The 18,013-nt window shown below is 41.0% G+C and overlaps 1 protein-coding gene across 6 annotated transcripts in view; it reads left to right on the forward strand.

Moving 5' to 3' along the window:
* The window catches only part of SEMA6A (semaphorin 6A), a 114,321-nt gene that overhangs the window by 49,129 nt on the left and 47,179 nt on the right, over nt 1–18,013 (forward strand). For 5 of the 6 annotated variants that reach the window (XM_042882799.1, XM_042882802.1, XM_042882804.1 and 2 more), the window contains exons 2-8: nt 1,531–1,663; nt 4,154–4,271; nt 9,623–9,683; nt 11,611–11,673; nt 12,497–12,598; nt 14,694–14,784; nt 17,343–17,462. In XM_042882799.1, the coding sequence (XP_042738733.1) occupies nt 1,564–1,663; nt 4,154–4,271; nt 9,623–9,683; nt 11,611–11,673; nt 12,497–12,598; nt 14,694–14,784; nt 17,343–17,462 (655 nt within the window). In that variant the 5' untranslated portion in view covers nt 1,531–1,563. The remainder of the gene's footprint in view (nt 1–1,530; nt 1,664–4,153; nt 4,272–9,622; nt 9,684–11,610; nt 11,674–12,496; nt 12,599–14,693; nt 14,785–17,342; nt 17,463–18,013) is intronic. The other variant, XM_042882803.1, reaches the window with a different exon arrangement.

Genomic DNA, 18,013 nt, shown 5'->3' on the forward strand with positions numbered 1-18,013 from the left:
AGATGAGAAATACGCCTGCAAAATTGCAAATGAAAATGTAACACTGAAGACGTGTAAAGCCCTTTTTGGTGTTTTGGTTTGGTTTGGTTTTTGGTATAGAGAGACATTGTTATCTAATATTAAATGATGCTTCAGAAGAGCAAGTTAGCACATTGTTTTCCAAATTAAGTTTCAAAGGCTGTGTAGGTTACGAAGTCTGACTTTCTGCCCGTAAATGTAGAGTGACTGACAGACTACTGTAAAAATGCCTTTATTCAAAAGGAATCTTGGGCAGATAGCATCAAAGGTTTAAAATTCTGGGAGGGATGAAAAGAAAACCCCACTTTTACCCTGATTTTCCCTGCAGATCAATGCCTGTGTGAATTTGCCTGGGAATTATGAGCTATTTACTGTATTATGCACTGTTTTCTTTCGCTGTTTCTAAAGGCTCCTGTGGTTCCTTTCACACTCAAGATTTAGGGATATTTTTATACATGAAACGTGAATGAGTGAATGCATTGGTGGAACGCAAGGGAAAAATGCTGGTTTTAGACAGTTCTGCTCTCCCTTATTTTATCATGAGTTGGAGTATTGGTTTTATGGCATCTAAATTTATGGTTACATATTTTTCTGCCAAAGCCCACTGACATGTTCTGCATGCTCCATCAAGCTCTTTCTGTGTTTCTTCACTTGATTCACTGCTCCACAGGATATGAATCAGTCCTGAAGCATAACCCTCAATCTCTTCTTAACCAGAATAATGTACTGTGTTTTTTATTTATTTACTGTGTATGTCATCATCTAATTACGCAAACCAAAGAGTGTACAGTCTCAGTATTTGCTGTAAAACTCACGTCGGCTATTGATCAGCGCAGGGCATGAAGTTTCTCTGTTGCATATGAGCAGCTTACACAGATGCTAAAGCCTGTATTCAACCAAGAACCCACTGGGGCATGGGCTAGAGGGGAAATGGCCTGCTTGGACAGTTTCTTTTTAGTAACTCATCACAGCTCCTCAGTTACAGAAAGAGGCTTGAGGAGAGGGAAAGCTCTCTCTATATTGTTTTCAGTTTGGGGCCCCTCTCTGCAAGAAAGATAGTGAGTTGCTCAATTGCATGCAGAAAAGAGAAAGCAAGACATATGTAATAGCTAGGAGAATTGGGCCTGTTTAGTCTGGAGAAATGGAAGCTGAGGAGAGTCCTTGTTGCTCTCTCCATCTATTCAAAAGGAGAAAAGAGGCTTTTGGTCTGTTTTCTCAGTTGACCAGTGATAGAACATGCGGAAACAGTCTTAAGTTGTACCAGAGGAGGTACAGACTGGATGTTAGGAAGAGTTTCTCAGAGAGGTAGTAAGCAAGTTTTGGAACAGGCTGCTGACGGAAAGGGTGGAATCCCAATCCCTAAAGGTATTTGAGAAACATAGTTGGAGGAAGGACCTGATGATCTTGAATGTCTTTTCCAAACATAATGATTCTTTCTGTTGATACTTTTTTGCATTTCTTTGTGCACTGGTTGAAACTGGATCCCTTAAAGCCTTTGTTTATTTTTCACAGTGTGAAGTGAAGAAGTCTCCCAGCTGAACTACTATGAGGTCAGAAGCCTTGCTGCTATATTTCACACTGCTACACTTTGCTGGGGCTGGTTTCCCAGAAGATTCTGAGCCAATCAGTATTTCGCATGGCAACTGTGAGTATAAGAGATCTTCATTTGCTTGGAAGTAATTCAAATTGACAGTATTTTGTTATGCTGCGAATAAATAACGTTTTTCCTCATCCCTCCCAGATCAACCAATTTACATTCTCAGATAATAAGAGCAAGAACTTCTTGACTTACAACAGCCGGATGGTGGGCTGTTTGATTCTCCAAAGCCATAGCCTTTTTCCTCCTCTAACAGATCCTTTTGTAGCATAAGACCACATATTTGTTTTATCCAGAAGCAGGCGAGGGAAACTTTTTTCCCCCTCTGTTATCAAATAGTTATTTGCCTGCCCTGTGAAATTGTAGGTCTGGATAACCAGTGGCTCATCTTAGTAGCATACTAAAACAAGAGCTTTAAAAATATAATTGGTTTAGCTAGTACAAATAACCAATCTTAGTTCTTCAAAATCTGCTGTATTCCACTTCAGCATTTGGCCTTTTTGGCTAGAAATGTAGATTCTTTTATTTCTCTTTTTTCTTTTCTTTTCTTTTCTTTTTTTTTTTTAATAAGACAAAGTATCTTTTGTAACAGAAACTCTCTTCTTTCTTACCAACACTTGTTGGCAAACTCTCCAAAATTAAGGGTCACACAGACAGCTGCAAATCAGTATTGAGATGTGCTGACAAAACAGGTGGAGAGCTTTCTATGGATTTTACCATGCAAGTCAGATTTGACATAAGTGATTCTTCACATTTGCCACAGCTCAATTGCAATTACTCCAAAGAAAAGTATTCTGAAGTCCCAAAATTTGAGATATTTTATAGGAAGCATTTAGCATGTGAGCCTGTAGAAGTGTGCTAAGAAACAACAAGTTAGCAATTATAACTCCTATTTAAATCTACTTTGGACCAGGAATTTGATTTTGACATCATGGTACTGGAACAAGGCAGAATTACTCTATAGAAAACCCTATTGAAGTTGATTTAAGGTGACCACCGGGCTCTCAGCAGCAACATTTCTACCTTCCAAATGGTTATGCTGATTGTTTGTGTGAAACATGGAATAAATTCTCTCCAGCACAGCGTGCTGAAATGCATGTGAATGTGCAAGCCCAGCTTCTATTAGATCTGTGACTTCCTATAGAGGAAACAGAACTGAATAGAGAAGAACCTGAAAGTTAGAAGTTGGCATTTTGCACGTCTTGGTCAGAAACATTGGGCTTCTGAACGTAAATCCTGGCTGGACTCTATTAATATGTTTCCCAAAGAGTTCTCAGCATCTGATTTACAGAGTTTCTCACACATGATGTTCTCAAGTGCTTTGCCAAAGCTGTACTGCCAAAGTCAGTGCTTCAACCAAACTTGACAGAGAGAATACTTTTAGAGGACAGTAACTGAAAAACACTCATTGAGTTTCTGAAGAATCAGGCTCCCTCAAATAGCTGCAGTTTTCTGGGAAAACATATTGATGAGGAAAAGGCTCGTGTATGGCTTGATGCTAGTCAGATCTTTGTAAGGATTAAGCACTACACAGGCTACTCAGACAGTCTGGATTCTCTCTTCTTGCACATGTTCAAAAGCTGCCTGGATGTGGTCCTGGGCAACCGGCTCTGGTAACTCTGTTTGAACAGGGAATTAGACCAAATGGCCTTCAAGGGTCCCTCAGCCAGTCTGTGCTTCTGTGAATATACAGAGGTGGCACTTCTGTATTATGATGTTGTTCATCAGAGATTTATTGTCCTCTTGTCTTTGAATTTACCTGCATAGCTCCCTAGTTGGTGCATCTAGACATCATGATCATGCATTCATTTGCAACCTAACTGCAAAGTGGCTCTTGGTCAAAAATATTCACTATTATTGTAGAGAGAGACTAAATGCTTGTGCTGATTAGTAAAGAGGGGGAAGAAGCTGGCATGATGATAGCATAAGATCAATAGAAGGCTTCCAGTCAGTACTGTTGTTCAGTTTCCAGAAGAACTGCAGTATCAGACTGGTTGCCAAAATAATATGCAGTGACTTTTAATTTTAAAGAAGTTTGAGTAGTGGTTACCCATAGTTTCTCAGAAATCCCCGCAGCTGCTTTACAATATCAGTCCAGTCCTGTAGGAAACCCACTGAGCTGACAATTCAAACCACTCAGAGCCAAGTCTTTTGCTTTAACCACTACTAATCCAGTCACTGTGATGATTGATGGGCCACTGTAAAACTGCTTTGTCCTGTTAGATACACTTTGGCAGCCAGGAGCCAGCATTTAAAGTCTGCAAGCCGTGAAAGAAAAACTGTGAGAAAGTGCCGTGTACCTCTGTGCCAACAGCTCTAGAGCAGCTTTACATTCTAAAGAAATTTGCAGTTCTTGTCTTCTAAAAAATGACTTTCTCCTTTGCAGCCTTAGCCCTCTGTGCGAGTACCTTCCCGCCCTAGGCTGTGATGCCGGGGGAGAAGAGAAACCACAGATTTCAGCCGTTGCCATGTTAGCACGTGATTCTGTTTTGTCCTTTGCTTTTTCTCTGGAACCTTGTTCTTCTTCACTTCCCACAGATACAAGACAGTATCCGGTGTTTGTGGGTCACAAGCCGGGACGGAACACCACGCAGAGGCACCGGCTGGACATCCAGCTGGTCACGGTCATGAACAGAACCCTCTACATTGCTGCTAGGTCAGTAGTCCTCTGCTTCACCACTCCTCACTTGCTTTGCACAGAGCGGGAGGGAGAAGAGGAAGGATATTCTGAGTTTTCCTCTGCTGGGCATGTTATTCTTAGGATTTTCTCACACTCATACAGAGGTTTGCAGGCTCTTAGTAAGATGTATTGGACAGCTTGTTAGCCAGTCAGCTGAGGCTCAGTTCTGTGAGAAACTGAGCCATCCCTTTCAGGACTTCTTTCCCATTGCTCCACCTCCATTTGAGCCTGGGAAGAGAGAATTTGCAAGACTGGTGCCATGGAGGAGAGAATTCATCTTCATTCTGTAATTTCACTTGTGCACACAATTAGTTATATGTTTTAGAGAATGATTCTGTTAGTGCACAAATGCATGTTTGAATAAGAGTCGTTAAACTTTAATGTTGCTAGTTTAGGCTTATTTTCAGTACCACAAAGCAGCAACAAAAAGTTGGGGGTGGAGAAGAAACGCATTTTTGCTGCTGTTCTATTGATGTACTCAGAAAGGTTAACTGAATTTTTTTGGACTGCTGCTCTGTGCGGATACAAATACCTCTTTATATAAATTGCATGTCAAGCCACTCATTTAGCTAGTGTAGCTCAGCATAGCACGACCAGCTTTGGTGGCACTACACTGATTTATACAGCTGCCTGCCTGGCACAGACCCAACAGTAACTTCCTCTCCACTCCTGTTGTTAGCAAAGGAGGCTGACAATCTCCAAGTGGGAACTACCTGATGGAAACAGGATGAATTCAGGAAGGGCCAAGATTAGCAAGGGTCAGAAGCCCAGCTCAGGTGCTCTTGGACCCAGATCCTGTTTGGGAAAGCTGCCCCTCCAGGAGAACCTTATTTCCTCTCATTTTTTCTGGTCCTTCTGCTCCTCAGAAACGTGCAGCCTTCTGTGAGCTACAGAAGGACAGGCTGTTTCTGCAGATGGGAGAGGTGGTGGGTGGGATGGCTGGGGGTGAGGGAACAGCTGCTGAACAGGCAGCCCCTCACCACTAGCCTGTCCTCAGAGCCCCGAGTAAGGTCCAGGAGCTGTCTGTTGTTCATCAAGCAGTTCCTTCCCATTTTCTGGGCGATCAGATGTGGCCTGTGGTAGAGAGTAATTCCTGTGTACAGCAGCCAAGTCACTGGTGCTCTTTTTACATGGTCGTTTCTTTGGCTGCTTGAAAACTGCACTGTTAACTGCTCACCTACAGGCTAAATACAGCTTCCTCAGGCTTCTCACAAACTTCACTGGCACTTCCATGTGCCAGACTTTGGGGCTGTAGCTTAATACCATGCCCTGCTGGCTTCCTTGCAGTTTCCCCTACCATATCATTTATTCCACAAAGCAACAGCAAGAGATAGGGATTTGAAACCAAAGTGTTGAAGAGTTTGAGGTTTTTAAGCAGAGAACACTTTTTTCTTTTTTTCTGATTACTGCCAGTTTGTTTTCCGTTGTTTTCAACACTGCTTTTTTCCTGGTGTCCCCGGACAGGCCGTCACACTGCTCCCTTCTCCCAGAGGCGACCAGGATCAACCCCTGGTTTTCTCCTTGCATTCAATCCTGGCAAAGTGTGTAGGTCAAATACCACTGCTGGCTGTAGGACACAGAACCGTGGTTCCTCTCCTCCAAGAGGGATTCAGGTTCACTTTGCAGTGGAGTGCTGACCCCACTGTGAGGCCCCAGCTCAGGGCATGGCGTTTCTGCCGCTTCCAGTGTGATAACAAGCACACAAGGGCAGAGAGTGGGCTGAAAGTGTTTGGAAGGTGGTGGCAGGATTTCCTCCTTTTCAAGGCTGATTTCACTTTGCTTTCCTTGTTTGTTTTCCTTTAAATGAGGAAATCATTCGCCGGCAGAAGGTGGTAAATCTGCTTTAGTGGATTTTGCCCTGCTATACTCAGTTTGTTCCCAGAATGAAAGATTGACGCAATTAGAGTTGCACTGCCCAAGCAACCAGCTTTACAGCAAGAAAACACACATAAGCATTTTGGTATATGAAACTGTTGCACAGGTTATATAAAAAATGAAAATACAGGGAAGGAGAATATGTGTATTGGTGTACATTTATGCACTCTTACATATTCTGTAGCTATGCATTTGTATAACACGTTTTACCTTAATGAGAATGCTCTTGTACTCCTTGGGCCTTCTGACCTACAAAAAATCATGAAGATGTAGTCTCTTTTGTACTTAAACACGCACAAAAGAATCCTACATTTTTTTCCTTTGGTACTCAGGCACCCTTTGGTACGTTATTTTCCCTCTCCACATGCTACTGAATAAAATCTCTGCTGGGCTGAGAAACTTGTGTGATTTAAGTTAAAATTCTAAGGTAATTTTCATCTGAAGTTATAAACTTCAGAAAATGAATCGTCTTTTGATAGTGTGAATGAGGGTTTACAACTGCAATATTGGATCTCTTTCAGAGGCAGTAATACAACTAGAGATTACATACATACAAAGGTTGAAGCAAGCATGTACACAATCAAAGGTGTTTCTCGAAGAGTTTGATAGCAAGATAATTGCAGCTAACATAAGTCCCCTAGATATCATACCAGGTCTTGCTTTCATACCATTTTTTCACTCGTCAAAATATAGTCATTATAAATTTACATTTGTACCATTATCTGAAAAGCAGTCAAAACAAACTGCTACACATTGACAGTTTTTGTTTTGGTGTTTCTGTTGTTGTGGACTTTTTTTTTTTTTTCCCCTTGTTTATTTGCTTGTTTTAGAAAGCATAGCTTTGCTTTGCAGGCAGCCTCCTCCAGGAGGACAGACTCGGGTGGAACTTTATTTCTGACTGACTGAGACAGAGAGTAATTTCTGTCTGTTTGTCACTTCTGTCATATGGGTGTGCGACTTCTGTGTTGACTGCTCTGAAGTATAATTCTGTGTCGCTTTGGAAAGGCTTTACTTCATATTATCAGACAGAGATAAATTAACATGAGTCAACCAAAGTTCCTGAAACCATGTTGGTTTGCAGCTAGGATGCCTGAGGTACAGTCTGTATGCGAGCAGCTGTTTTCTTTTTTTCTCATGGGAAGGCTAACATCTTGCCATCTCTCACACATTCACAAATACGAGCTTTTTTTGCCATGCCACCTCCTCCCACTGCCTTGTGTGGTGGCCGCTTTTGTCCACTTTATCTGTCATGCTTCGTGTGTGTGTACGAAAGAGTTGACTGAGCCTGTGGAGCATCGGGGCTCCCTCCTCATTTGCTGTTACACATTTTCTGAGTGTCCAAGGGTCATCCACAGCCGGTGGCATTATTTAAATTCCCTTCCTCTGCAAGTCCATGCCATGGCAACAAAACTCAGTTCTGCTGACTGGAGGTGGGAAAAACGGAAGCTCTAGGATTAGGTCAATTTGTGTTAGAATAACTTAATTAGCAACGAGCTGTACGCATACCACAGCTAGTAGATAGCAGGATTTGGGCAGCAGTGGGAAAAAGAGAGCAAGGACAATTCTGTATTGTCTGTGGCTGGAGAACCTTCCCCACCATCTCACAGCACTTTGCTTCTCTGCTGGCATTGTCAGCAGCTTTATTTCAAATGCAGCATGAGAAAGTAATAGGTAATTTGCCTGATACTGACCCTCCTTTCGATGATCCCACAACTTAGCATATGATTTTCCTTTCAGCTGTTTCTTAAACCAGAAAGTAAGCCCCCTGGGAGATGTTTTATGGAGCATGGAGCTAAGCAACTCGAGCCTCTTTTTGAATACCCCAACTGTATTTTTAATTGTCCTGTTTCAAAAGAAAAAATCATAGCCCATGTAAACTAAGACTGATCATTACAATCAAGAGCTGTGCTGGAAGAATGTTTTTAGAAATCCAGCAGCACTTAATTTGCAATTCAAGAGACTTTGTTCCCACTTTTATCTAGTAGGAGTAACAGCATCAGAGATGCACATTAAAAGGGAGCTGTGTGCTAGTCTGTGAAGCTGATACCACACTAATAGGTAATTTTAGTCCAGCCCTGACCACTGCTATGTCAGTGAAATCATAATAATAATAAACTGAGGCATTAAAGTCATCTTGAAAGAAAATGACAGTTCTGTTTTTTCAGAGTCTGGAGGAGCAGAAAACCCACAGCTCCTCAGTTTGGCATCTTATGCAGCAAATAACTTCAAGTGTCATAGCAGGCAGGAGGTTTTTAAAAGCAGGTTCCCTGCAACCATGCTGCCTCTTTTCTCCATGCGAGGGAAGTGTTGCTAATTCTTATTATGGCAGTGTTTTGTGTTTGCTTTGCTTGAGAGATAGCACTATTTACACAAAACCCAAAAAAGTGAAGCCAGGCTTAACAGCTGAAATTTCCAAAATGGAAGCATTCTGTATGCTGCTCTCTGCAGACTCCTATGTAGACCTCTCACGTGCCACAGACCATTCTCCATCTGCATAGCTTCCTGCATTCTCAAAAAAAGTCAATGCTGTTTCACAAAAAAGCAACAACAACAAAAAAGTTATGCTCAGTATTCTTCTCTCTTCATTCCCAATTTCATGTGGCTGTTAGTATGGTGCTGTGGGTTGTGCTTTTTTTTAGTCTCCATATAGAAATGTCTGTGTTCTCAGCTTAGCAGGAGAGGATGTTTAAAAATATCTCTCTACCTGAGTGACTGAGTCTATTTATTCTTTCCTAAGAGAAATTGGCAGCTAATTATAAGGAGAAGCATGCTCTGAGAAAAACACTCTGAGGAAAGTAAATGCAAGCAAGAAATGTGGATTTTGTTGAGAGGAGCATTTTAGAGTTCGGTTTGGCTATTGGTATGTGAAGAGAGGACTCCTGGGAAGAGCTGTGTGGCTGTCAGCCTTTTGGCTAGCATATTGTCAGCCAAATTGTCACATCTGAAATTAGAAAAAAACAAAATAAAACAAAAAACAAAAAATTAACCTTTTTTTTAACCCTGAATGGCTAAATATTGCACAGTGAGTGCTAGCCCGGAATGGTGACAAAGGCTGTCACAGATTGCATCTGAGTTCAGATACAGAAAAAACGTCTGCGTTCTGGCATTAGTTCTACGTCCCATTGAGCAGAAATTATAAAATTATATAAGGCTCATCTTCCATCCAAAATTTTAATTATTCATATAATCCATTTCGGGAAATAATCTTGCTTTGAAGTATTGTAAAATTTCCTTTTTTTTTTTTTCTTTTTTCTTAAAGAAAGGAAATACAGTTTATATATGGAAGTGCTTTTCTGGGAGAAACAGGTAATGCTGTCAGTAATGTTCCCTGGTAAGACCTGTGATCCTTTTTTGAAAGGATTATGGATTATCTTGTCAAGTAGGTCTCCTCATGGAAAATGAATGGTTTTACTATACCTTTTGACTCTGCATTCATTTGCTTTTGTTTACAGGGACCATATTTATACAGTTGATATGGACACATCACATACAGAAGAAATTTATTTTAGCAAAGTAAGTAGTTTTTATCATCTTCCAGAAACAGAAGGCAATGGTCCAAAAGTAACTGCTTTTTATTTTATCATATTGGCCCACAGTGTCAAAGACGGTGGTGGTGTAGGAGTAGGGGCTGGACCTCCCCACCAATATTCACAGAATCACAGAATGGCCAGGGTTGGAAGGGACCTCAAGGATCATGAATCTCCAACCCCCCTGCCACGTGCATATTCCATTATATTTAATATTCCATATTCCATTATTATTATATTCCATCCCATGTTGTTGCCATTTGATGAATCGCAGCAGAGGGGAACTCTAACAGAATGGCGTCTGATATGGAACTGTGTGCAGAGCAAGGGTGTGGAATTGAATTCCTCCATGCAGAAAAAATAGCACCCGTTGGCATTCATCAGCACTTGCTGAACATTAATGGAGACCAAACAGTGGATGTCAGCACAGTGAGGTGGAGGATGGAGTGTTTCAGCAATGGCAAACAGGGACATGAAAGATAAGCCATGTTCTAGATAGCCACGTGCAGCTGTCAAGCCGCAAAATGAAGAGTGTCTTCATCATCTAATTGATGTGAATCACTTACTGCTGATGACTGTGTTGACAAAAAGTGTTTCGTAGCAGAGAATTTGCTCTATCAAACAGTTTTATTGTGCTCTTTGTATCTGTTGTTTCCATGGAAAAAATAGGAGGCATTACTTTAGGAGCAACCTACGTATAATGGCTATACTATTCCAATTACGTACACTGAAGCTTTCATCATAAAAAGCAAACACTATTAACATATTTGCACAGAAATTTGTAAATAAATCTGTAAATAAGATCTTACCATAGCAGCACTTTGTAGACGTATCCACATTATCTCCATGGCAAGATGAATTCAAATTAAGAAGAGCTTTATCTGCATTACTGCATTGCAAATTAGCATAAATTTTCTAGAAATAATCTCCCTTCAGCTCCTCCTCACGTAGTGTAATAAGTGACAGACATAGCCTTTGGTCCAGCAGAAGACCGTATCAGTTTGGCCAATGCATAGATTCCACCGTAGGAGAGGAGAATTTGTTGATACATCTATGAAAGGTGCTGAAGATTAGCTTATGTCTTGTTGCTTTTCAAAAAAGGGAGGTCATAAGCTTGTTACGGAAATAAAAGCAATACTGTTCTTACATTCATGCTCATTTATTCAGCTTGGGGCCCTTAGTGAATGGAGGGTGACTCAGTGTACTACTAGGAAATATTGTCAGAAGAAGTGTAGTGTCTGAGGTGTTACTGCTATCTTAAGCCACATTTTAAATAAATATTTATTATCGTTAATCAACCTACCACATTCAACCATTTATTGAATTCATTGGAAAAAAGAAAAGAAGGAGGTTGGCATTTTTTGAATTTACCTGAAAGCATTCCAGAGAAAGAATGCTGGTAGATGAAATCAGCAGTATCTTGATAAACAGAGCACTCTCTCAGACTGCTAGCTAACTTGAAATGATAAAATTGCCTTCACTATAATTTCTTTGCTAATGTGAAATGTCCTGGAATAGATACTCCACTTAGATTCCAATCAGGATATACAGTCCATAAATGTTTATTTTGATTTGTGCAATAGTATTAAATTAAAAGAAAAGAGCATCTAGTGTTTTTGGAAAAGTACTTATAAGTTTTAGCCTATTGCAAAATTCAGTTGCCTTAGGATTTAAAAGAAGAAAAATAAAAGGGAGAGGTTTCTGGTTTAATGAATAGATAGCAACACAAAATTAAGTGAATGGTTCACATCACTGATCTTTCATTGTTACGGCAAATTAATCACGGAGAAAGGGTGCAGAATGCTTTTAATGAGTATATGTTCAACAGCTAGTCTCCCCCAGGGGACTTCTACTTCTGAAATCAAATGCAACAACCTCTGGGCTCTAATTGATTTCTTTCTTGATCCTTGCAGAAACTGACGTGGAAATCTAGACAAGCTGATGTAGACACATGCAGAATGAAGGGAAAACATAAGGTAGGCAATTTTCATTTCTTTTGCATCTGCCACTTTAGTTTAGTTGCTTCACTACTATCTCAGGCTGCTGTCTGTGATGTGGAATGGATCATGCCATTCACTTCTTTGCTAGTAATTGCTTTTTCCATCAGCCCAGTGAAGGCTTTAATTTGCAAAAAAATAGTTTACTTTTAATGTGATAAAGCATTACGACAGGAGGCACAGCAACATCCCAAAAAGCTTAGAGCACTGGAAGTTTTGAACATCATGCCATGTGTAGTGTTTTAGGTTAACACCATCTCAAGAGCTAAGTGCTGTGGTCCATCCTCCTGTAGGGGCTTACAGAGAAGTTTATATGACATGTCAGTGTGTATAGAGGGAGGACTGTTTCTCACACTAGTCTTCCCTTAGTGTAACACACTACTAACATGCGTGAGGTCAGAGTTAGATGCTGATTCTGATTCTTCATAGAGCTTCCCCTGCTTGTTCCAGCTGCTTCATGCAGATACACTGAGACTGTTTTACAGCAGCACAGGTGAGATGATCAGATTTTTCACTCCTGAGGAAAGCAACAGTGTTCAAACAAAATTCTAAGTGAACAGCAAAATCTGAACTGCAACATGGAAATCATATCCTCAGTTCTTTGTAATCATTTTTAACCACCAGAATAGAAATAAATTGCATCTCACTCATTGTCAGTAAAACACAGTTGAAATAAAGCCTAGAATGTCACAGTAACTTCCAGCCAATTTCATTTTAGACTTGACAGTGAAAGATCACACTGAAAAAATAAAACCAGACACCCAAGTAGAGTAACTTAAATACTTTTGTTGTCTTTCTTCAGGATGAATGTCATAATTTCATTAAGGTTCTCCTAAAAAGAAACGAAGATACTCTTTTTATCTGTGGAACAAATGCATTCAACCCTTCTTGCAGGAACTACAAGGTATGTGATCTGTTAGTGAGATTTCATTTGTGACCTTTCCTTCTGTTGGATTTATTGTGACAGTGCTGGCACAGCATGAAGTGTGTTGTTCAGCAGTACATCTTTCAACTCCGTAGCCCATCTATTCAAATATTTCCCATTTTTTTAGGCTTGCAGCAATCCTATGTCATACAGCCTTCATCAGCAGATGTCTTTGGAGTAGCTGTGAAATTAGTTCAGTTAGGCCTTGGTATCTGGGCTCTGCTTTTTCAGGCACTGCAATATCCCACAGGTTATTTCTTATCCTTCAGGAAAAAGAAAATTCAGCTTCACTAGTGCTGCTTCTGACAAAACCACAGCAGAGAATTCTTATTCTCTTCAGTGCTGTCAAAGTGAAAAACAGTATAAAGACATTAACACTGAGGAAAACAGCTTCCGTAGTGGTATTCACTGTGAATGCTTTTTCTGCAGTGCTGATTTACTTTGTTTAGCCACTGTATTGTCTATAGTCTAGGAAGTGCATTGGAGAAGTTCAGCATAGTCTTTTATTTCAGTCTCTAGAGGAAGAACCAGATTTATTCATGTATGAGCTTGCATCACGCATCTGGTACAGGTAGCTGATGTTCTTGAAACCTCTGTCTCTCTTCTTCTTCCTCTCCTTGCATCTTGCTCCTAATGTGCAACTAGGTTTCCGGGCTTCAGTGTGATACTCAGTTTTATTGTTTCATTTTATTGTTTCATGGCCCCTCCTCAAGCTGCTTTTGCTAGAAAGCTGATTTTTAACACAAATGCAGATTTCGTTGGCGTAAATGGCTCTCCTGACCCCTGCTGCAGGTGTTTCATTCCTCATGACACATGGCCCCTTCAGGATTCCTCACCTGTCACTGAGCTGCCTCGTACCCAGGCAGTCAGAGGAAGTCACCTTGACACCTCCTCAGGCTTTTCCTCTATTACTGGGTTACAGAGAGAGATCACTAAAGTTGTGCCTAACAGAGAACAGGGCTATCCTTCCACGCACAAGGTGGAAGTGTAGACCAGCCTGCGGTACAAGGCTCAGTATAGGGAAGGCTGCACAGAACTGCATTTCCCCTCCCTATCATCTGTAGTGTTTTCCATCCTCAAGGAAGCACAACTAATTCCCTTCACAATGGATTTGAACAGAAAAGGCACATGACAGAAAACGAATGCTGACAGATCATCCACCAGAGGACCTAGGTGCTGTAACATTCAACCTAGAAGCTGGTGGGAGTAGCTGATGCTGCCAGATGGGTTATTTTTCATGCTCTGTGAATCTGTACTGTGTGTGGTTCGCATAGCGTGAGCTCATCATGTTCCTTGACTATGCTAGGGAGATGTTTATTCCCAAAATACTGCTGTATAAGAATCTTAAGCAGGTAAGAGCTGTACCTTTCCCATAAAGCTTGCTAAACCCTCTTGAACTTACTGTAAAGTTGATCTGTGTATTTGTATAATTACCAGTGCTTGGGGTGAATTTGTCTCCCAGGAGTTACACTTAAGCCTTAGATTTTACAATTTCTGCACAGATTAATTCTTGCCTGATGGTAAGAGGATTTCTCCATAACACAGCCTCAACTGATGCGTGGAGTGCATCCTTCTGAATATGAAGAGGCACTGCTTTTGTGACTAGACCAGAAGAATCTCCGGACTTTGGGGGGAGAAATGCACACACACATAATTGTCCTAGTGTTGTTTCTTCTGACTGCTATGGCTTGCAGTCTTTTGCTGTGTATAAAAGCGCTTCTGTTGGATCACTGTTGAGGATATATTTTGAACCCATGCCAGAACCACAGACCACGTAGCCTGCTGCAGTTCAACAGGAAGCTTGTGTGTAGATAAAATATTGACTGAAGACTTTTGTAAAATGTGTGTAAAAAGTGAGAGTGATTAGGCCTGAGAGAGTGCCTGACTTACTGGATGCACATTTTTCAGCCTGATTTTGTTTAACGCTGTGTTTTTTGTCGTGTCCTTCGTTCATAGCCAGGAGGGCAGTTGCAGAAAGGGCTTTGCTCCCTGCCCAGAAATGAAGCTACCATTAACCTGGTCCTGGGTAAGAAGTCTTGCTCCTGTATCTGAGGAGCTCCCTTTTGTTTTTCAGGTGGATACACTGGAGTTCCTGGGTGATGAGTTCAGTGGAATGGCCAGGTGCCCCTACGATGCAAAGCATGCCAACGTTGCATTGTTCGCGGGTAAAGAAGAATGACTGAAATAATCTCTTTTGCTTTCCTTCCTGCAGCCCAGGCTTGCCATTGAGTCCAAATGCCAAGGTAGCAGACAGGGAGTGGATAATGACTAAAAATAAGGGCCATAAGGAACTCACACGCACAGGAAGCCTTGCCTTGTCTGGGACTGGCTTCACTACCACAAACAGCATTGCGTGAAGCCTCAGTTTCTTGGTTCGGTATTTCAGTATTTCCTGGAGTCATAATAATACAATGCCAGACGAGAGTGAGGCACCATTTCTGACTGCATCCTGCTTCTGTGAAGGGCAAGGGCAGGGCTTATGTGAACTTTGATGAGGAAGAGACAGGATATGCTGTTTAACAACTCTAAAGTTACTTCTATTAGTGCAAACCATTCTGATCTTCTCTTACATTCGGCTGTAAAATTAGATGATAAAGATAATACAGAAGCCACCTGTGATAATGTCACAGTCCTTTTCAGTAGGTGTACTGCAAGCAGGGCTTGGTTACCTGGAAGTACTTTAGCAATTCCTCCCAAAATGTTGAGGTGTAGGAGTTTGAACATACGGAGCCACTAAAGATCATGTCCATGGCATAACTGCTGCATTAGCTGCTACTGCATTTGAGCTGGCATGGTCTGCTTTACAAAGGAGAGATTTTATAGCTGGTTGTAAAAAAATTATTTGCTCCCTCTATGGTATATAGTGGGTCCTTTTGTTTTAAAGCAATGGTGGTCATGATGATGGTGATACTGTGTAGTTTCTTAATTGCAGTCGGAAGATCATAAAACTAGAAATCCTTTGATTATAGGTGATTTGTAACCCACAGAGAAAGAGGCACACCTTCAAAACAAGATGCATCCCAAGTGTCTCAGATTGCTGTCTTTGGGGCAGTCTGAGTCAGCTGTCAGGCATGCCTTATTCACTACATTGGCCAGAAAAGGCATTTATAACCAATGTAATGCAAACATTTCTCTACATGCAGCTGAACCGGGTGAGATGAGTCCCATCCTGTGGCTGTAGAAGTCCTCACATTATTTGAAAATAGTATTTTTAATAGAAATAAATTCTCTAGCTCTTAGGATGATTCGGTCTGAAAATGGTAGTGTCACGATAAATTCTTACCAAATATACCCTGTAAGTCTCCTAGCTTCATAAAATTGGTTTGATACAGCATACATACTGATCTGTGTGATAACTTTTCAGAGTGCAGAGGAACGCTGTTTCAGAGCAGTTTAGGGCACAAATCCAGCTCATCTGAGTCTGCTGGGAACGCTTACAAGAATATGGCTCTTCTTGCAGCTTGTAGCTATTTTAGCTGATATGTGTGAATTGTAATTAGTCACATGGTCTCCTGCAACTTGTCACAAAAAAAAATAAACGTGTGATTGTATTAACATGAGTTCAGACATCCACAGCTAAGCAATTCAGCTTTTTATACTATTTTAAATTGTTTTTAGTATCTGCCTTTATTTCCTTTTTTTTGCAAGCCCTGCTAAAAAAAAAAAAAAAAAAAAAAAAAAGGCTGTTATTAAATGATGATTGGAATTGCAGGGTGAGAACAAGCAGAAAAGTCCTGCTAGCAAAAACCAGTCATGATTTTTAAATCCCAAGCTGAAATGAAACATTGACTGTAGGTGCAGTGAGAAGAGCTTGTTATCACAAGGGACTCTCTGCACATGCAGTAAGCACCATCAAGGCCCCAGGAAACCTTAGATGTGTGCTGCTCTGATATTCTGTAGACACAACAGAGATTCAAGCTGCTGGCCTCATGCCCTGGCACTTGTTCTCCTACCAGCTGCCATGGTTCCAAGGTCTGCCTTGTAAGGGGAAACAGTACCAGGTTATCATGACCTGTGAACAGTTCTGACCATCAGTATCAATTTAAACTGCAGATAAAGCTCGTGCATTTACCTTCAGATAGTTTTGCATCTTATGATTGTCCTTGGGGTTCCAGTCTGTAGTCCCCTTCTTACCATTAGTCCTCCAGCATTGTTTAAGAGAGAGAAATTGATAAATCGTGTTGAAATGACCTAAGACACCATTTTAGAAGAGAAACATGGACAGGCAGTCCTACTTCATTTCATCGCATCTCTGCTTTGCCTTAGCTCCCTGCATACCACTGAATTTTTAACTAGTGATCTTTGGCCCAGAAGTACTCACAGAGTGAAAAACTCAAATAAGTGCGAGTTAGCTGGCAATCCCCAAGACCTGTCTGCTTTTCTCTCCTGGTTAAAACTAATTTCTGTTGAGGTTTCTCCGTATTTATTTTGCTCACATGCACAGACGGAATTTATGAGCACTGAGCTAGAGACATTTGCGGATAAATTGGATAGGGCAGATTAGTATGTCTTAGCTAAGCTGGTGAAGAGCTGCTTCATGAGGTTTCTTCTCCCACAACACACCTCTGTTTAAAAATTTACGTTCAATCCCATTTACCTATTTGGATTCTTTCACGTCAGTTTTCTTAAAGAAGATTCTCGTTTGATTACTGAGCAAAAGTAATTATTCCTGTCAAGTATTCCTGTCACTCCCCACCCTGTTTCTTCTTTTCTTCCTCCCCAGAGGGAAAGCTGTATTCTGCCACAGTGACTGACTTCCTAGCAATAGATGCAGTCATATACCGGAGCCTTGGAGAAAGCCCAACTCTGCGGACAGTGAAACATGACTCAAAGTGGTTGAAAGGTAGATAAACAAACAAAACAAGGAAAAGCCGCATCTCTGATGACAGTCCTGGATTCCTGAAAGAGGAGCTAAATAGCATCTCTTATACTGATCTATTTATCTGTTTTTCCTCTTCTCCCCACCCCAAGCTATCGGACTTGACATAAAATGAGAACGTAGTAGACCTGAATATAGTCTAAAGAGCTTTCCAAGCTGAAGTCATCAATTTACAGCTGTTGGATGCAAAGGCTGGAATTTTCAGGGCTCAGTGTGCTTGGTGTACTCAGACTGTGTCTGCAGCACTCCCTTCCCTGACAGCATATTAGGTACCAGTCTGGGCTTCGTGAAGGATGGAGAACTTGTCCTGCAACATTAAGATTCGTCAGTGAAAAATAAAATTATAGGAATATTGCACAAAGCCTTCCTTTTATATTCCCTAGGTACTGTGCAGCTGCCATTGAATTAGGCAATGTGTGCTCTAAATGCCCTCATTGTTAAGAATGGTGCTGTTTAGCTTCACGTAGGCGTTATGAATAGTTAACATTTAGAGTGATCTTAACAGTGAGTAAAGC

This window comes from Lagopus leucura, unplaced genomic scaffold (assembly GCF_019238085.1).
Source record: "Lagopus leucura isolate 7727_CA_CO unplaced genomic scaffold, USGS_WTPT01 Super-Scaffold_100036, whole genome shotgun sequence".
Lineage (NCBI taxonomy): Eukaryota > Metazoa > Chordata > Aves > Galliformes > Phasianidae > Lagopus > Lagopus leucura.